The sequence below is a fragment of the Doryrhamphus excisus genome, linkage group LG11, assembly GCF_037039965.1.
Source record: "Doryrhamphus excisus strain RoL-2023G ecotype Guam linkage group LG11, RoL_Dexc_Guam_v1.1, whole genome shotgun sequence".
NCBI lineage: Eukaryota > Metazoa > Chordata > Actinopteri > Syngnathiformes > Syngnathidae > Doryrhamphus > Doryrhamphus excisus.
In genome coordinates, this window is record NC_136367.1 from 7,010,525 (window position 1) to 7,030,805 (window position 20,281).

General features: G+C 50.2%; 2 protein-coding genes and 1 non-coding gene across 3 annotated transcripts; 1 reads left to right on the forward strand and 2 right to left on the reverse strand.

The window, feature by feature from the left end:
• Window positions 1–562: 562 nt before the first annotated feature.
• cad (carbamoyl-phosphate synthetase 2, aspartate transcarbamylase, and dihydroorotase) lies at window positions 563–16,443 on the reverse strand. The gene is made up of 44 exons (XM_058091616.2): window positions 15,999–16,443; window positions 15,527–15,666; window positions 15,338–15,467; window positions 15,126–15,268; window positions 14,904–15,045; window positions 14,644–14,815; window positions 11,409–11,594; window positions 10,893–11,002; window positions 10,666–10,808; window positions 10,401–10,532; window positions 10,086–10,319; window positions 9,775–9,996; window positions 9,430–9,618; window positions 9,231–9,355; window positions 8,932–9,065; window positions 8,739–8,851; window positions 8,498–8,662; window positions 8,336–8,421; window positions 8,013–8,259; window positions 7,844–7,942; window positions 7,555–7,779; window positions 7,309–7,491; window positions 7,011–7,229; window positions 6,775–6,942; window positions 6,519–6,701; window positions 5,009–5,113; window positions 4,680–4,925; window positions 4,533–4,614; window positions 4,286–4,452; window positions 4,052–4,216; window positions 3,852–3,983; window positions 3,555–3,756; window positions 3,290–3,480; window positions 3,071–3,211; window positions 2,925–3,002; window positions 2,698–2,839; window positions 2,431–2,624; window positions 2,277–2,351; window positions 1,994–2,206; window positions 1,781–1,906; window positions 1,555–1,710; window positions 1,371–1,472; window positions 1,159–1,253; window positions 563–948 (listed from the first exon to the last, which is right to left on the reverse strand). The coding sequence occupies exons 1-44, from the start codon at window positions 16,099–16,101 to the stop codon at window positions 849–851; spliced, it is 6,705 nt and encodes a 2,234-aa protein (XP_057947599.2). The 5' UTR covers window positions 16,102–16,443; the 3' UTR covers window positions 563–848.
• Window positions 16,444–17,743: 1,300 nt separating this feature from the next.
• Window positions 17,744–19,993, reverse strand: LOC131134481 (dynein regulatory complex subunit 4-like). The gene has a single exon (XM_058079817.2). It carries the CDS (start codon window positions 19,808–19,810, stop codon window positions 17,921–17,923), a length of 1,890 nt encoding a protein of 629 aa, XP_057935800.2. The 5' UTR covers window positions 19,811–19,993; the 3' UTR covers window positions 17,744–17,920.
• Window positions 19,994–20,099: 106 nt separating this feature from the next.
• Window positions 20,100–20,171, forward strand: trnaa-ugc (transfer RNA alanine (anticodon UGC)). The gene has a single exon. It is a non-coding gene; the product is annotated as a tRNA-Ala (tRNA).
• The last annotated feature ends 110 nt before the right edge of the window (window positions 20,172–20,281 follow it).

The following is a 20,281-nucleotide window of genomic DNA, read 5'->3' on the forward strand; positions in this document are numbered from 1 at the left end:
ACGGTCCGGTCTGTGTCATTCAAAATGACACCAATTAAAAGTTGACAAATCACAGCAGGGATACTGCAGAGCAACCGAATACAAAATCAATGCAAATACAATTCAAATAGATGTAGTCGAACAGTAGTAGTAGTAGTAGTAGTAGTAGTAGCAGCTCAATTATAAAGCGATGTGGTCGTACAGCAGTTTAGCACACCTACTTCAGCATAATATCACTTTCATTGAACATCACTCTAATTATTGGCCATTTGTCGGACTGTCCTTGAATGCAACATTTCCAGCGCTCATGCATGCATCTTATGCAGCCTGGGGGGCATTTTAGGCCCGCAGCTCTCAGCATGTACTTAAAATCCAATTGGGATGATTTGTACGTTTTTACTTTGTTGCCTACAGTACAACACAAAGCTAATGTGTTTTGTTTAGTAGTTAAACACGTATGATCGATATTTGACGGCTTTTAAGCATCTAATGTACGCTCATGCAAACATTTAGTTAGAATGCTTGACATCAGGAAGAGACATTTATTATGATATTTACTTAAATATCCACAATATCAAGTGCAAAGGGAAAATATATTTTTTTATTAATTTCTCCACAATAGAAAATACATTGTCCAGTACTAGATATCAAGAGAGAAGCGACATGTTTGACAAATGTAACAGTTGGATGAGGTATATCATAGAAGGAACAGACCACTTAGCAACTTAGCACGGGTGACTGCAAAGAGGAAGGGGGGGGGGGGTTACAGCAGCATGGTATTGTTGTCTAATTGGCTAGTGTGTTTCAAACCCTGTCAAAGAACTGGAGTGGGTGGGCGGGTGTTAGTCGGCCAACAGCGGGAATCCTGTCTATCTGCCGAGTACGGTGGCCAGCAGGGCCATTCGAATGTACATGCCGTTCTCAGCCTGCCGGAAGTAGGCTGCCCTCGGGTCCGTGTCCACCTCGGCACTGAAACACAACCAGAAAGTGGAAAAAAACCTTGCCAATATTGTTTGTCAGCCATAATGTGTAGTACAATTAGCGTCCGGCTAAATGAGATATTGTGACAGGCCAAAGGACACCCATTGAAAATCAAGCTCAGCTTTACAGATGCCATGTCCCCGGTAGGCACGGAGGCGTAAGAATGCAGCTTCACGCTGTTCAACAGGCGAGTCTCACCTGATTTCGTTGACTCGGGGCAGCGGGTGCATGACCACCATCTTCTTCTTGGCCCCGGTCATGATGTGAGGGGTGAGGATGAACTGGCCGAAACACTGACGCAGAGGGCAGATGTCAGATGGCGGCCACATCAGCGTGACGGTCGTACGCCAACGTATTCCCGTATTTGATGTTTACGCCTTCAAAGCAGCAACAAACGAGCGTGTACTTACAGCCTTGTACTCCTCTTCAGATGCAAACCTCTCCTTCTGGATGCGGGTCATGTAGAGGACGTCGGTGTCGGGCAGAGCCTCCTCGATGCTCTCAAACTCCTCCTGCCAACGCACAACACTCATCCTGGTGAGTATTCAGAGTACTGCATGACGACGTGTCATGTGAGCATTGTCGGTCCGCCACCTGTTTGATGCCCTTGGAGGCCACGTAGTCTATGATCTCTGCTGGCATGTGGAGGTTCCTGGGGGCCACGTAGCGCAGCGTGATGCGGTACTGGGTCAGCAGCTTGGCCAGCGAATGAACGGTACGGCCGTGTTTCAGGTCGCCCACCATGGTTATCTGACGCACGTCATCACACAGAATACGAGTTGGAGTCCCGTTTCCCATTTCCAAGAGCTTGCTGCCTCACCGTCATGCCGTTGACCGTCCCCAGCTCCTCTCGGATGGTGAAGACGTCCAGAAGAGCCTGGGTGGGGTGCTCGCCCACACCGTCCCCGGCGTTGATCACTGGCTTGCGGCAATGGCGTGAGGCATTCTGTACGATGGCATAAAAAAACCAAAACATGTCGACTCCATGAACATGCTTCACATGTGCCGTCGCAGCGCCATTTCAAACACGGACCTCCACGGCGCCAGGCATCGGGTGTCGGAGCACCAGCACGTCAGCGTAGCAACTCATGGTTTGGACGGAGTCAGCCAGGGATTCTCCCTTCTGCGTGGACGAGGTGGACTCGGAGAAGTGGACAACTGATCCGCCCAGACGCTGCATGGCTGCTGCAAAGGAGCTGCTGGTGCGGGTGCTGACCTCGTAGAACATGGATGCCATCACTTTACCCTGGAAGGACGCACACGGTCACTCGCTAACGTGCAGGAGGGGCACCACGGCCAGACAGTCCATCACCAACCTTCAGGATGTCCAGGCTGCGTTCTTTTTGGACCAACAGGCGTAACGTGTGTGCAATGTTGAAGAGGTGAGACATCTGAAAGGACAATAAAGTTACATTTTGTACACTAAACATGGCTGATGTGCTGTGGGGGATGGGCGTCGGGGGGTCGTACCTGTTCTTTGCTGAACTGTCTGACGGACAAGATGTGCTGGCCTACCAGGGGGTGTAACAGAGGAGACATCTGGTTGTGGGACAGCTGGCCAGCAGGGATCTGTCCCAGACCGGCCTGGGGGGACAGCAGCCGGGACAGGGGAGGGGGGTGGCTGTAGCCATCAGCGGCCCCTGCGGGCGGCAGCATCACCATCTCTGCAAAAGAGCACTGCAACTTTTAGGGACGGCCAAATCATCAAACGATACTTCATGCAACGTTAGGGAGCACCTGGCGGCAGTCCTGGGTCGGAGGAGCGGTGGACGCGAGGGGGCAGCAGGTAGCGACCCTCCCCTGCGGAGCGACGGGGGCTGGGGGCTCGGGTTCGCATCAGGCCCTCGCGGGGAGGAGTCGGCCGAGGACGCTCGGGGGTCTGATGCGGGGGGTACACACAGGAGGACATGTATGCAAAGGACATTTTTCCATATCCGAGCTGCTTTCCCACCAGGATTTCCTACCATGGGGCTTTCGGGAGACAGGATGGAAGTTGCCGGCCAGGTCTTCACATCTTCACCGTAACCTGGCGGCACCAGCACCTGACGCACACCAATCAAGCCCTCATCAGCATTCTTGAGCCAATAAAATGTTGAGGACCGTCTGTTACCTGGCCATCGATGTAGGCCACCTCTCCTCGGAGGACCACGCGCCGAACCTTGCCCTTCACCTTCATGCCGCTGAAAGGCGTCCACTTGGACTTGGTGAACTGCATGGTCTGAGGAATAACCCACTCCTGCTCCAGGTCCACCTGACACACACAAGCAGGCGTGTGGAATTTAGGGAAGCGGGATATCGCACACTAAAAACATCAGGTGCCGACCGGTACCTCCACATAGGTGTTGTCTTGCGCCGGGAGGTTGAAGATCCTGCGCGGGTTGTCGTGAAGACGCTGCACGATGTCGTCCAATGTCAGAAGTCCATCACTGACGGCGGTCAGCAGCAGCGGCAGCATGGTCTCCAGGCCGGGATAGCCCGGAGGAGGATGATCACAGCTCTTCTCCTCCACAGAGTGAGGCGCTGGAGACACACCAACGTTGTCAGCGAACCAGGCTGACTGATGACTTTGTCCTGGAAGTGAGGACGTTCCTCACCGTGGTCTGTGGCGAAGCAGTCGATGATGTCCAGGTTCTCCCACAGCGCATCCATGTCCTCGCGGGTGCCCAGCATGGGCCGCACTTGCGCTCGCCCCTCGCCGATTTCTATCATGTTGTCCTGGCACAGGAAAAGGTGATGGGGCGCCACCTCGCACGTCACCTGGATGCCCTTCTGTTTGGCGGCTCGGATGATGGAGATCTGAAGAAAAGCAGCAGAAAGCGCTGACGCCTCCTTCAGTGGTTCCGCCGTCTCGCTCTGCAGCGTGATCAGCAATGTTATGATCAGCGTGTTACCTCCTCCTTCTTAGCCACGTGGCAGATGTGGACCGGCCGCTGGTAGAGCTGAGCCACCATCAGGACGGCGGCCACCGTCTGGTTCTCAGCGTGGGCCACGATGGGCAGATGCTTGGGCCACTTCTCAAAGTGCTTGGGAGAGAACAAATGACCCCGTTTGAAGCGTCTGGTGTCAGGCAGCTAGCGTAGCCTCCTCTCACCTCCATCCACAGGGAGACGTTGTCCATCTTCAGCGTGGAGTAGGTGTCATTCAGGTACATCTTCAGCCCGGCGGCCTGGCTGGCGATGGACGGCAGGGTGGCGGCGTTGTCCGACGCGGCGCCCAAGTACAGGGCGTAGTCGCAGCGGCAGCTGGCTTTTGCTAGCTGTGACAACACCAACACTTGGCTACGACTCCATTTTTACAAAACTCAGAAGAGACATTTCCGGCGTACCTTTTGCACGAGGGACAGGGTGGAGGCGTCTGTGATGGCGGGGGAGGTGTTGGGCATGGCGCAGATCATGGTCACGCCCCCTGCCAGGGCCGCCGCTGTACCGGAGGAGAAGTCCTCCTTGTGGGTGGCGCCGGGCTCCCGAAAGTGCACGTGGACATCAATGAGACCTGGCGTTCCAAGATGAGAAATGATGGGCTCAAAGGCACGCGGGGAATTGGTCCGCAAATGTGGTCACTTGGCGGCTCACCAGGAAGCCGAACCAGCGTCTGCGATGTCATGCTGTCAATGTGAGTTTTCACTGGTGGGCTCCTGCCAATCTGACGAAGAGCCTGCAAACCATCACCTTGCGTTTGATTTCTCTGATGAGCAACGATCGTGAAGTCAACGCACGAACCTGAACAAAGAGTTTGGTGCACTTGATGTCGATGATGAGCGGCACCGAGTAGTCGATGGCCATGCGCCTCGTCCTGTAGCCTTTGGTGACGAAGGACGACAGGCGGCGGCCTCCGCTGTTCCTCATGGAGAGGTTGACCACCAGGTCAAAGTGGTTCTCCTCCAAGTAGTTCATGATGCTGCGCTGTTTCTCCTTGGTGGGACACTCGCTGTCCTCCTCCTCGAAGGGCCAATCCACGGCCGTCACCTGGCGGGACACCAAAGACGGGTCATGAAAGAACACAACGTCAGGTCGGGTTCTGGGGGATTGGAAGAAGCCCGCAAACTCGCCTTGACGCCATGTTCAGTGTAGAAATCGGCGGTGCCCAGACTGGCGTACAGGTCGTAACCCAGCGACTCCAGAGCTCGAACGGTGGGAAGCAGCTCGCTCTTGTTCTACAAACGCACCAAAGACAACAGAGATATCGAAACGATCAGATATCTAAGCAGGAATCAGCTCGTCTTCACACTCAAGCATTTCACTAATAAACACAAAATACGACAATATTAGTACAATATGCAATACGTGTGTGTGGTATTAGATTAGAACAGGGGTGTCCCAATCCTCCAAAAATATTAGAAATAATAATCTTTGTAAATGTTCTTGTCATAGGGAAGCGCTGATGGAACCATCTGGTTGGTCACCACGCTCACGGAGAAAAGTAAGAGAAATGTAGATATTTCCATTTAAATGCTAAATGTTGTGTTGTGGTTCAAATACGTATGCAGCTAAATAGTCCATCATTTTCCATACTGCTTGCCCTCAGCTGGAGCCTATCCCAGCTGAATGCTGAGCAAAAAGTTGTATTCTTTCACCCTATGACCCCATCGTTATGGTAAGACATGGATGTATGCATTACAACAGGGGTCTCAAACACACGGCCCGCGGGCCAAATTTGGCCCGCAGGACACTAGTTTGAGGCCCCCGCCTTGATATGAAAGTTTAATGTTAGTGCGGCCCGCGCAAGTTTGATATGGATGCTGTATGGTATCATGTACCCAGAAAAAATGATTACGTTTGATTAATGTTCATGTTAAAGGTTAAATAACTGTTAATAGTTATCCTCCCTATCCGTGTGGAAGTGGTAAGTTTTTGGCGATTTAAGTTTAAAGGAAATAACTTGAAGGCTACCGTTTAGGTCGCTAGCTCTCTAGTTTGCGAGTTAGCATGTGTCTCAAGACCCTGCAGTTGCGCAATATGTTGTAAATAAAAAGAGTATAAATGTGACTATAGTCGTGTTTTGTCATGTCTACAGGGCTCTAATAATGCTTTGTTCATTTTAATCTGAAAAAAATCATTTGTCTACCCACCAACTATATGTGGTTTCTTAAGTTTTTATTGTTTGCTGTTTTATTATTATTATTATTATATTTATTTATTACTGATTGATTGATTTTCTTTATTCTTGATTTGTTTATTTATTTTTCATTTCATTTTGTGCAGGGAAATAAAAATTAAGATATTTGAGAACAGTGGAATGTTTTATCAGAGCTTTTCTTGTAGAAAATCGGAACCAAAGCACTGAAAAAGTTTGTATATTTTTCTGTTTTTAATATATGCGTTTTTTTTGTTTTTTTTTTGGAAAACCTGATGCGGCCCAGCCTTGCCCAGACCCTAGCTCCAGTGGCCCCCAGGTAAATTGAGTTTCAGACTCCTATTTTCCCCTAAATGACATTCTTTTCTTTGATATTTAAATGTTATGCTAGTGAAATGCTAGAATTCTTTCCAACGGCAACAGCAATATGAACCCATGTCCAACATGAGAACTGGGTTGCTAAGCAACGTCAGGCTTTCATGTACCTTATAACTGCCGATGGAGAGTAGAATGTTCTTCTTGGGAATCTTGAAGCCGGTGGAAAGCATGGCTTTGAGGTAAGCCTCGTAGCGGTTCTCGCCAAAGCAGGCCACTTCGCCGGTGCTCGTCATCTCCACGCCCAGCACCACGTCGGCCCCCGCCAGCCGCGAGAAGGAAAACTGGGGAACCTGAGAGGGGACGCACGAGCGGGTGAGGTCAACAAGGGAGGACCCTAACCGGGAGCGTGACGTGATGCCGTACCTTCACCCCCACAATCCCTTTTCCTCCCATGAGGCCAACAGGCTCCATCTCTTCGCCCATAATGACCCGCGTCGCCAGAGCAACGAGGTCCACGCCCAACGTCTTGGACACAAAGGGAAAGGAGCGAGAAACCCGAACGTTGCACTCGATCACCTTCAGCTGGTCATCCTGGCGAAGGAGGCAATCAGTCGGTTACAGACGCCGACGTCCTTTCACGGGAAACTAATCGTTGTCACCTTGGCAATGAGCTGGAGGTTGAAGGGTCCCGTGACCTGAAGCTCCTGCCCGATGGCGTGCACTATCATCTTGATGGTCTCCATGGTCTTCTGGTTGAGGTCTTGAGGGGGAGTCACCAGCGTTGCGTCGCCGGAGTGCACCCCGGCATTCTCCACGTGTTCAGACACGGCGATGGCCATTACGACGCCGTCACACGCCACGGCGTCCACGTCTATCTCCTGTTGGACGACATGGCTCGTCACGCCGCTACGACACACCGTCTCAATAGCTGCAATGGCTTCCCTCCGTTTGCCTCACCTTGGCTTCCTGGATGAACTTGGAGATGACAACAGGGTGCTCCTTGGACACGGCCACGGCGCTGCTCAGGAACTTCTCCAGATCGCAGTCGCCGTACGCCACGTTCATGGCGGCGCCACTGAGCACGTAGGACGGGCGGACCAAGCAGGGGTAGCCCACAGTCTCGCAAAACTTCACAGCCGACTGCAGGGAAAAACGGTTCAAGGCTCGGCGGTGAGGCCCAGCCTGAAGAGGTAGAGAGGTTACCTCGGTGTCGGACAGCTCCTTCCACTGCGGCTGGCTGATGCCGATGGTGTCCAGCATTCTGGAGAACTTGAACCTGTTCTCGGCCGAGTCGATGAACTCGGGCGACGTTCCCAGGATGCGGCACTGCTGGCGGTGCAGCGACATGGCGATGTTGTTGGGCAGCTGGCCTCCCATGGACAGAATGACGCCTTCGGGGTTTTCCATCTCATAAATGTCCATCACCACCTGAGACCAGCACAAAGGCCGCGTGAACGTCGCCATTGTCGACAGACATGAAAAAAGGACGTACCTCGAAGGAGATTTCGTCAAAGTAGAGGCGGTCACACATGTCGTAGTCTGTGCTGACGGTCTCGGGGTTGTAGTTGACCATGATGGTCTTGTATCCCATCTGCAGGAGGCAACGTGAACGCTATCAGGCGGCCATGACGGACCAACAGGGGTGGCTGTTGAGGACGCACCTTCCTGAGCTCCGTGATGCAGCCCACCGCACACCAGTCGAACTCCACGCTGCTTCCGATGCGGTAGACGCCCGAGCCGATCACCATGACGTGTAGGTCATGGAAGTCCAGGTCGTTCTCCGTGCCGTTGTAGGTCAGGTACAGGTAGTTGGTGAAGGCCGGCCACTCGGCGGCCACCGTGTCGATCTGCTTGACCACAGGCAGGATGGACCAATCGTGACGCAGCTTTCTCACGGCCAGCTCGGTGCTGAGAAGCGAACAAGGAGGCGGGTCTTCAGTGTGACCCCGATACCGTAGTTGTCAAAAGAAACCCCTCCACCCACCTCTGCACGGCGAGAGCGATCTGCTTGTCCGAGAAGCCCAGCTGCTTGGCTTTCCGCATCGCCTGCGGCGGCATGGCGCTCTCGTCCTGCTCAAGAAGCGGCAGAGAAACATCTGAGACACCTGAATGTGGCGCTGAGGCTTTTGTCAGAAGCTCCTCCCACCTGGTTGTACGTCTCCAGCAGGCGCTCGTGATCGGCGATGTTCTTCATCTTGTGCAGGAACCAGCGGTCGATCTTGGTCAGCTGGTACAGCTGGTCCACCGTGTAGCCCGCCCTCAAGGCTGCGGCAAGGACAAAGATCCGCTTGTCCGTCGGCGTCTGCAGCTCCTGTGAGCGGGAGATGGTCAGAAGGAAGCAGTCAGGCCCTCCGCCGCCTTTGATCCGACACAGGCGAGATTCCGACCTGGTCAGACACCGGCTTGATGGTGTGGTCGAATCCGACGCAGTTCTCGTCCACCATCCTGAGAGCCTTCTGGAAAGCCTCCTCGAAGCTGCGACCAATCGCCATCACTTCCCCTGCGCGGGATCAAACCTCACATGATGTCCAGGACACGCGTGGATGCCGAAAGTCCAACCAATAGGAGTCCGCCTCTTACCAACGCTCTTCATGGAGCTTCCGATTTTGGTGGAAACCCTCAGGAACTTGCTCAGATCCCAGCGGGGCACCTTCACCACGCAGTAGTCCAGACTGGGCTCAAAGTTGGCCGTGGTGGAGTTGGTCACGGAATTCCTGGAAACATCAACAACAACGTATTTTTATTTGTTAGCATTATGAATGCTCCCATGAAGGTTTGATGCCACACATTCCTACAGCCTTCATCCAGGAGTGAGATCACATGGATGAGTGATACATTTTCCTATAGGCCAGGCGTGCCTTATAAAGTGGATGACATACTTGAGTTGTGGCAGCGGGATTCCCAGGCCCAGCTTGGCCGCCACGTAGGCTAGAGGATAACCTGTCGCCTTGCTGGCCAGGGCGGAGCTCCGCGACAGGCGGGCATTCACCTCGATGATGTAGTACTGACAACAGTTCAGACACACTCAGGTGAAAAACAAGCTCGGTCCGACGGCGACGGCGGCGCCGAGTGGCTCACCTGGTCTGATTCCGGGTTCAGAGCATATTGGATGTTGCACTCGCCCACGATGCCGAGGTGGCGGATGACCTTGATGGCGGTGTTCCTCAGCATGTTGTACTCGTGGTCATTCAGGGTCTGGCTGGGTGCCACAACGATGGACTCTCCCGTGTGGATGCCCAGAGGGTCGATGTTCTCCATGTTGCACACCTGAACAGGAAGCAGCATGGGTGAGTATGCTTCCATATATGGAACAATATTTTGTTTAAATCCAACTTTTTATGTGGTCGTTACATTACCCGAAAAATGCAACTATAAAAAATCGATTTGGAACATACGAGAGCACAAAGGTGAAAAGAAACTCACAGTGACGCAGTTGTCGTAGGCGTCCCGCACCACCTCGTACTCAATCTCCTTCCACCCCTTCAGCGACTTGTCCACCAGCACCTGCGAGGTGTGGGCGAACGCTGAGGTGACCAGAGAGGTCAGCTCCTCACGGTTGTTGGCAAACCCGGAGCCCAGGCCGCCCAGGGCGAAGGCCGAGCGGACCAGGACGGGGTAGCCCAGGCGCTCCGCAGCCGCCGCCGCCTGGAGAGTACACGAGTCCACACTGAGATGCACTTCCAGGATGCCGACGCCACAAGTGGTGCTGCATCTCAACTCAAAAGCGCGCTCACCTGCTCCACAGACAGAGCCGCTTCGCTCGGGGCCACGTGCTCGTTGATCTCCTCCATCTTCTCCACGAAGATCTTCCTGTCCTCGGTCATCTCGATGGATGCCACTGGCGTTCCCAGCACTTTCACGTTGTACTTCTCCAGCACGCCCAGCTTGGTCAGCTCCACGCCGCAGTTCAGCGCCGTCTGCCCGCCGAAGGTCAGGAGGACACCGTCGGGACGCTCGTTTTTGATGACCTGAAGCGAAAGCGATGTGAACGGTCAGGGCAGTCCAACGTGACGACTCTCACCCGCGGATCAGCCGAGACCAAACCATACCTGAGTGACGTACTCTGCCGTGATGGGCAGGAAGTAGACCTTGTCCGCCAGACCTTTGGAAGTCTGCACGGTGGCGATGTTGGGGTTGATGAGCACAGTCTGGATGTTCTCCTCCTTCAGAGCTTTAATGGCCTGCAAAGAAGACGATCAAAACCAGGACAAGTCAAGCAAGTCTTGGTGTTCCAAATAATAACAATGAAAAGGAATCATGGATCTTTGTCACTTCCTGGCCAATCACGGGCAAGTTCATCTTGCACATACGGACCTGAGACCCCGAGTAGTCAAACTCGCCAGCTTGGCCGATGGACAGTCCTCCAGAGCCCAGGATGAGGACCTTCTTTGGTCGGGAAACCTCTTCAGGCTTCGGAAAACCCACGTAGGTGAGATAGTCCATGAGACGCTGCTTCACTGGAAGAACCGAAAGGCAAAACCACGCGTGACGGACAAGCTTGACATGAGAACATTATGCCGATGAGGAGCGAGTCTGGTTACCGGATTTTCCAGCATTGCCCTCTTTGTGGTCTCTGACGGTGCTGAGGAAGACGTCGAACAGGCCAACCAGATCCGTGGGACCGGCCATGTGCTCGGGGTGGAACTGAACGCTGGGAAGGGGAAGAATGCGTCACACTTGTCCATCACCTCCATCACCTCCTATCCAGGCCGACTCGGGCAGGTGTGACTAAAGCCTGTCTTGTGCTTTCCGCAACCAGGTCTGAACGACTCCATCTTGGTACCCACGCCCCCTCATGCGGAAAAAAATGGCAGTTCCCACAGCTGAAGTATAGAAACACCGGCATCGATACGGGGCGGCCTACTCTGATGCCCCGTAGTTGGAGCATAAAGAAACAAAAACTTCTGCTCTAGTTTGGTATTGTCATAAACCCGTGTTTTGGTTTTCGATACGCTGCCCCTGCAGTTTGGGAGTATAAAGTCACACAGAGCGAATTTCCGCGCGGCTCGTTCGTACAGAACGCATAACCCAGCCGTTAGCTAGCTGCCTCATCATACCTGAAGAGCGGTTTCGTATTGTGCACGATGCCTTCATTGGTGTGGTCGTTGGCGTTGGTGAAGAGAACGTCCCAGTCGCCAGGCAGCGTCTCGGGGTCGACGGCGAAGCCGTGGTTTTGACTGGTGATGAAGCAGCGGTCGGTGCCCTTGTGGATGCAAGGCTGGTTGTGGCCACGGTTGCCATACCTGGAAGACACGACACGGACCGGCTTATTCAGGCGGAAACGCCAGAAGAGGAGGTGATTGCTTCCGGCGCTGTTCCTGAGAAAGTCGGGCGTCTTGGTGTTTTTTTTCCCACCAGGACAATCTGCAAGTTGTCATTCCATTGGCCTGGAGGCCATCACGACCTTCGATGCGCTCAAACCCCTTCACATCATTAGATGCCTTATTTGTTCCACCCGAATCAAAACATCGCTGGGAACGGCAAAAACACATTTCGCATCAACGGAACGAGGCCGATTCCCTCAGTAGTCATCTTAGTACTTTGAAATTCACCAATACTGCAGCAAAACAGCACACACTGAATGCTGAAAAAAATCCACTTGTTTCTGTTTGCAATGTTCAGAATACCTCCACTTGGGAATGCACAGGAAGTGCTGTGTTGCTGTTGTGGAAAGCGCTACGTTGCCGTACGATAACACATTTAGCAAATGATGTAATATCATTTTACACAACTTTACGAACGTGTGTGACTCAGAAGAGTCAAACAGAATTGACCGTTTTCTCAGTTTTAGCATTGTCACACAGTTATCCCCTTTGCTTGTGATTGACATGTGGCTAGCCAATACATATTACTTCCACTTTGTATATATGATGGAGTCTACTACAGAATGCTGTGTGCTAAAGGCGGGACGTGCTGAGGACTAGTACAATGACAGTCATTGTTGGAGAAATGTCCATTGAACTTGCAGGGTTCGACAATAACGATGTATCGATGGCCCGGGGCAAATTAAAACCAAATTGGGGCAAGTAAATCCAATCAGTGGGGCAAGTGCACTTTGGCATGCCATACTGGCAAGAGTTTTTTAAAAGCGGTTCTTGTTGGGTGTTGGTAAAACACGGACTGCGTAATTCCGGTGGTAATTTGCAAACCAATCCTTGCAAATCTTGAAATGGACCAATCAGAATCGTTTATTTAGACCGCGGTCCGCTGTCCACCGTAAGCGTTTTACCCACACCCGTTCTTGTTGGTGATCAACCAATCAGCGATGGTTTGACTAGGAAAACATCTATCATGGCGTCCCTGCCAACATGGTCTAATTCTTCAACAACTTGTGAAGGAAAACAGCAAAAAGTGATGAAGCAGTGCCTCCTAAACAAGTATTTTATTAGCGGCAGCAAATCAAATGATGGCACAGGTGAGTGAATCACATTGCTGTGACAATTTGAAGTGGTCACAATGAAACACCACCGATTAGATCCAATACCAAGTGCTGATTTTGCACAAGCTACAAAATCTAGCGCTTCCATTTCTCTGTGGATTTTTCTCACCTTTGCTTCACAAATTATTGTTTGGCCATTGAGCATTTTTTTCTGGATTCAAAACACTTTACTAGTTCTCAAATGTGTGTATTCAATAATGTTTCATTGTGGTGCACAAATTATAAATATCACTGCTTACTAGGACTACGATGTGTAAGGTAGTATGACATGCCATGTTAACATACGTTTCAGACATTCCTCCAAATACAATGCGTCAGTACTATTATCTGATGATCATTATGGCAGTCTTTTCATTTTACATGGGGCAAGTTCGGGCAAGTAGTTCTCACCTTAAGGATTCCCCATGGGCCAGTCATTTTTGTTTTTAATGTAGAGCCCCGAGTTGCGATTTGAAATCAATGTTTACCAAAATGGCCGCACAGTTCCACCATCGCCCGCAATTAGTTGGTGAGTGGCGGTGATTAGAGGGCAGCGTCCTCCATCTGATGTCATATTTGATTTATAATAGCGTACAAAGCAGCTGGTTACTGGCTACCTCCAGATTAGGACCCAAGTACTCCACTGGCTGAACTATACAACTTTGATAAACCCTGTAGAACAGGGGTCACCAACCTTTTTGAGGCCGAGGGCTACTTTGTGAGCACGGATAGTATGAAGGGCTACATGACCTGTTTGCGGTCAACTTCCAAAATGACTAAACTGCACGGATTACTTTTTAGTAATCAGACTAAAAGGACTAGTAGTAGTAACAAGATGTGAAGCGACTGCTCACATATCAATGTTAATTATTTTCAACAATAATGGTAACAAAAACATATTTTTTAACAAGAAACATTTATTTATGTGCTTTTTTACGGGCATTTTCCGTCCTTAATGCGCTGCCGGGTGGGTAGCTCACATTGAAGCTTTTTTGAAGTTTTGAAGTGTCTCTCCACATTGTGCCGCTTTGGTATTGCAACAGTCGTCCCGCAAATAAGGCACATACATTTTTCTTCAAAATACGTAAAGAAAAATTCTTCCTCCCAACCACTGTGGAAAATGTAAGTCCTCTTACTTGAGGTAAGAGTTTGTTATAAAATATATTTGTTTTAATTTTTGATGTTATAAGACGATTAAATACATTAATGTAAGCAATTCTGATTCAAAATGTAAAGCACAAAATAACAATGATAATTTGTGACCAGTGCTATTTTTAGAAAATGCCTTGCAGGTGCCTTAAGTGGTCCACCGATGCGCCCGCGGGCACAGCGTTGGTGACCCCTGCTGTAGAATGTTAGTAGTCAGCACTGGAATTCCATGTCTAATTCCCATAATGCATTGCTGCTCTGTAAATAGTTGCTACTATCACATGTTTAATGTTTTCTATTTACTCTTTTGTTATTCCAAATAAGTAAATACACAGAGTGTTTAAAATAGACTAAGTATATTTACTTAACTGTTACTCTATTCACCGTGACCCCACCTTCTTAAAACCTACATATTCCCAAACCGGGGCTGTGGTTTTCGCCTTAGAAACCATCGCTTTTACGCCTTCGTTAATGTTTGCGTTTGCTCGCTTGCAGGCGGCAGCATTGTAACTAGCAACCCTGACTTCACCCACTGGGACAAAGAGGCTTAATGACCGACAGGAGGGTTCACTCCCTCCGTTCATTGCATGTTTATCTTGCGATTCATTGATTATCGTGACAGACCTCCATTTGGCAAAACGTGCGGTGTTGGAATTTCACGCCACCGTTGGTGTATTAAGGTATGAATCCAGTTTGTTTGTGTTACATGATTGTGAGCCACTGACTTCATTTTGTAGGTGTTGGCCCCGATGACCAAGGAGAGAAGCTGGTGTCCGAGGCAGATGCCAAAAACCGGCTTGGGGCGATCCACGCACGCCACCGTCCTCACGTTGTTTATGGTGGCCTGGCAGAGTTGCGGATCCCCGGGACCGTTGCTGATGAACAAACCATCAAAGTCTAGAGAGGACAAAAGACAAAGAGACCAGGAAATGTATCCAAACATCGAGTGGCACCGCCGTTTGCCAACGATGCATGTGATGCTAGCCTGCGCTCTCCAACGGGTGGTCCCAGGGTACGACGGTCACGCAGGCCCCTCGCTCCGCCAGGCAGCGGATCTGGTTGTATTTGACGCCGCAGTCAACCACAGTGATCCGCAGACTACCGTCGGGGTTGAAGACGCGGGTCTCCTGGAGGAAGAAAATCGAGCACTTTAAAAGGAATCCAACCTTGCTTTCAAAACCAAGAGAAGAAAAGCCTATGAAGTCACCATCATGGACACCTCCTGGACCAAGTTGCTCTTGTGGGGATTATCCAGAGGAACGCTTTCCTCTGGGGTTTCATCCAACACCAGCTTCCCCAGCATGGTCCCCTTCTCACGGATCTTTTTGGTCAGGCAGCGAGTGTCGATGCCTACAAGGTTACATAACAGGCTCAAACTACGTCCAGCATCTCCCGTCTTAATTGCATCCAGCTTCTGACCTTGTATCCCTGGAACGCCTTCTTCTTTCAGCCACTGGTCCAGCGACTTCACTGAGCTCCAGTGACTTGGATTCTCCGACAGCTCCCCGATGAGTACCGCAGCGACGTGGATCTTTGACGACTCGAACCACTGACAGAGACGAGACAATGACGAGATGTTCTGTACGACTTCACCGTCTGAACGCCCACCTTGCTGAGTCCGAATGCGCCCTCTTCATCCTGCGGCACCCCATAATTGCCCACCAGAGGGTAGGTGAGAGTGAGCAGCTGGCGGTGGTAGGAGGGGTCTGTCAGTGCCTCCGGGTAGCCCACCATGCCTGTCTGGAACACTGAGTGGGAAAATAAACACAACATGACAAATTGAGGAGGAAAATGGCCCTTGTGGTAATATTCCAACAATATTCCAAGTTTACCACAAGGCAACCGAAATATGAGTGACCATCCTGGAAGAAATGTTCCAAAGAAAAGTGACGCATGTTGCATCTCTTCAGCCAACATGGTGTGAAAGCAGACAACTGGCATGAAGACATGAAGACATGTTCCAGCATGATGAACAGTGATGAAGTGAACAGACAGGCTTGGGAAGATGGCTTACATGTCAACATAAGGACGCAAGGACACCATTGACCAAAAACTGTGAAAGACAGCTCGTCTCACGTACCAACTTCTCCACACACGGACACTTTAGCGCCAAAAAGGCGGCCCTCGAACCTCGTCCCGTCCTCCAGGATGAGGCACGCCGGAGTCCCCTTCTCCTCGGACATTATGATCGGAGTTATCGGTACTGGCTGGATGTTAGAGATGGACTCCTGGACGTAGCGACAATCGGCGGCTCTCCACGTGAAAGTCACGCCGACGAGATGAAGCAGCAGATGGGGCTGGAAGTTGGAAGGAAGGCGGCCACTCTCGGTCACCCTCGGCGGATGTTGGGCAAAAAGGCAAATGTTGGAGCGAATCCGAGAGGCGACGTGCTATATAGCAGCGGCTGTTTGAGTTTTCTCTCCCGATCGGTGTTCTCCCTCCAGCGGTTGCCAGTGTCTCCCATGTGCGCCACCACTGGAAGTTCACCCTAACCTGAATCCGCAAGTTAGCCGCAACTGCAGTGTTGTTTCCGGTTGGGATTTTCAAGGTATTTCTCTGTACTCTATTATTGCTTGGTGTATATTTTGAATTATTCGCTGTGCCGTTTTAGAATAAATACGCCATTGTCATTTTATGCTATGCGTTTTCACATTAGAAACTTTTAAATGTATTTTACGTGTCCTCCGTACACTTGAGTGTACGATTTTTCCCGGTACAATGCCTAGCTTGAAAAGTTTTGGCCACGCCCCTAACGTCATCACGTAACGTCAGATGAAGGCGGTCCTACAACTTCTTGGCAGCTGGAATTGTCCTACTGGACAATATAATCATTTATGTGTGAATGTTTTTTCTTGTAGCTTGTTCTTCTTATCTCTTGCCTCACATAATTCCAATACTGTACTTATTAAATGTTTACTTTTATCAAACCACGTAGACCAGGGTTCAATTCCACCCTCAGCCATCTCTGCGTGGAGTTTGCATGTTCTCCCCATGCATGCGTGGGTTTTCTCTGGGTACTCCGGTTTCCTCCCACATTCCAAAAACATGCTAGGTTAATTGGCCACTCCAAATTGTCCATAGGTATGAATGTGAGTGTGAATGGTTGTTTGTCTATATGTGCCCTGTGATTGGCTGGCGACCAGTCCAGGGTGTACCCCGCCTCTCGTCTGAAGACAGCTGGGATAGGCTCCAGCACCCCTGCGACCCTCATGAGGAAAAAAAAGTGGTAGAAAATGAATGAATGAATGAATAATTAACATGACCTACTCACCGGCGGATAGTGTGTACTAACTATCTGTCAATCAATCTCCTCAGTTGTTCTTAAAGGCTGTCCACACAAAAAAACGTTTTCATAATTGGTATTGCTTCAAAACTGAAAACACCCACGTGTCATTATCTACCAACCAATACTCTCTCAAAACGATGGCATGCTAACATGCTAACACTTAATAATAAGGTACACAACATTACAGTAGTTAATGAGGAACGAAGCTACCTAACTTTAATCACTACTCATTGCTTTAATAGTTCTTCCGTAACTACTCAATCAGTAATAAATAAATAAATATAATAATAATAATAAAACGGCAAATAATAAAAACTTAAGAAACCACATATAGTTGGTGGGTAGACAAATAATTTTTTTCAGATTAAAATGAACAAAGCATTATTAGAGCCCTGTAGACATGACAAAACACGACTATAGTCCCATTTATACTCTTTTTATTTACAACATATTGCGCAACTGCAGGGTCTTGAGGCACATGCTAACTCGCAAACTAGAGAGCTAGCGACCTAAACGGTAGCCTATTTAAGTTATTTCCTTTAAACTTAAATATCCAAAAACTTACCACTTCCACACGGATAGGGAGGATAACTATTAACAGTTATTTAACCTTTAACATGAACATTAATCAAACGTAATCATTTTTTCTGGGTACATGATACCATACAGCATCCATATCAAACTTGCACGGGCCGCACTAACATTAAACTTTCACATCAAGGCGGGGGCCTCAAACTCGTGTCCTGCGGGCCACATCTGGCCCACGGGCCGCGTGTTTGAGACCCCTGATTTAAGGTGAGGAGCAACAAAGCTTCCTCTATGTTGAGCTTCCTAGCCTGGACTATTTTCTGCTTTTCTAGCTGCAGGTTGATTTCTTTGACTCTACGCTGGACGTCATGCAGCTGGTGTGTTTTGTCGTTGAGCAGCAAGATCAGCTGGGTCCGCCTCTTGGTGGCCAACTCGGCATGACTGTGAAGCAGCTCCTTGGTGTTCCTCAGCTGCCTGTCCAGGACCGGGTCAAACATCAAGTTTCTGAAATTGTCCGAAGGATTCTTGCAAGCAATCCTCACAATCTCATCCATCAGGCCTCCTATTGGCTGGCCATCATCCTGGAGATGGACCTCCTGCTCCACGGGTTCTGGAGCGCAGTCCTCCAGGACTTTCTGTGAATTGGTTTTTGTTGCCTCCGCAAGCAGACAAGCCACTTTTTGCAGCAGCGTCCTTGCCCAGAACAGCTCGTCTATCTTTTCATTGATCAGTTTGATGAGAGCGGTTCTCTCCTTGACCGCGGTCTCAACATCTCTCTGCAGAAGCTCTTTGACATTTTGCAGCTGCCAGGTGACGGTCTGGTTGAGTCTGGTCCTCCGGCTCCAGTGCTCCGGGTCAGTTCCTGTGTCCTGCAAGACCTGGTTGTCCCCCGCTTGGTTCACAGGTCCACCCAGGGTGCCGAGGTCGATGCTGAAGAGCTGCAAGCAGACCCGAGCTTGCATGGCGTGGAGTTTGTCCATCAGGGTGGCGAGCTGGGCTTCCAGCAGTGCGTTCTCTCGGTCGGCTGTGTGCTGAATGTCCTGGATGTTCTGCTGGAACTTCCTGTGGAGCTCATCAATCTCCAGCTCGAGCTGCTTGAACTTCTGATCACAGACTTCATAGTCACGCTTGAATTGGCTCAGCTCCAGGCGTTTGATTCTTTCATTTGGGTGCTTCTTCATGATGGGATTTCTCAGGAGCTTCTGGAGTTTTGTGATCTGCATCTGGACTTTTTTTTTCTCTTGTTTTAACCTGATGACTTCCAGCGAGCCGAGCACACGTCGTTTTTTGTTCTCCTCTGTGACAAACACTTGAATTTGTTTGCTCACCTTGTCTTTGTGGCGCAGGTCCTTCTTCTTGCATTCATTGAGGAAGGCATCAAATTCGCTGTACCTTTTATCGTGGTCTTGCTGGAGATTGTGGAGCAGGCTGCTCCAGTAATGTTCTCGCTCACTCAGCTTGGTCTTCTCTTTGTTTGTCAGGTCATGTTGGAGCAGCTCCAGCTTCTTCTTGTACTTTTGCTCTGTTTGCAGCAGTTGCTGCTTCATCTCTTCTCGTTTTTTGGCCATGTCGTCGTTGTGCTTCGTCTTCAGCGTGTTGACGGCGTCTTCGATGTCCAGCTGCTCGTCCAGAATCATTTCACTGCGCTCCTTCTCATAGGGCTTGACCTCCACATCCTCGGTTTTGTGTACGTGCTTGTCAAAGCCCTTCTGATGCTTCTTCAGGTCCTCCTTGTAGAGTTTGATTTCTCCCAAATACTCTTTGATGTCTTGTCTGTTGTTGAGCTCGTCTGTTTCGATTTCGCTGTACAAGTTGATGAGCTCCGCGTTGCTCTCCTCCAGCTGTTGCCCCGTCGCCTCCCAGAAGGTGCGGATCATGTCCACCTCCAGCTGGAATTTGTTTCTCTCCTTCACTTCATTCTCCACGTCTTTATGGAGCTGTTCAATTTGGTTTATCATGGCCTTCACCTCCTCGGACAACTCGGGCGGCGGTTCGGGCTCTGCGGGGGCTTTGACCGCGACTCCCTTTCCCTTCCCTCCCTTCCCATCCTTTTTGCCTTTGCCCTTTTTAGGAGGCATGCTTGCTCTGCTCGCTTGTGGCCTCAACAGGTAGAGCTTCTGTGTGAAGTGGAGACCGCGAGTCCGTGCACACGTTTAGCTTTGGAATGTTGATGCATACAGTTACAAAAGGCCATCCTGTGAACATGCATGACATCATCAAAGCCTTTCCAAGCTATGAAGATTTGTGATAACAAAGACACATGTCATGGCTGACTTTTATTTTGCCCAAGAGGAATCCTTCCGGTTCTTCCTTGACCAGCCTTACACCACTAATATATAAATACATTGGGTGCCTATATCATTCGAAGGGGATGTAGCTCAGTGGTAGAGCGCATGCTTTGCATGTATGAGGCCCCGGGTTCAATCCCCGGCATCTCCACCTTTTTTATACTAATACTTATACTTTAGTAATCGCAAAACTACTCCCATCCATCCATTGTATTTTAAAATCTTATAACCAACACAAAGAATCTTTATTAATTCATTTTA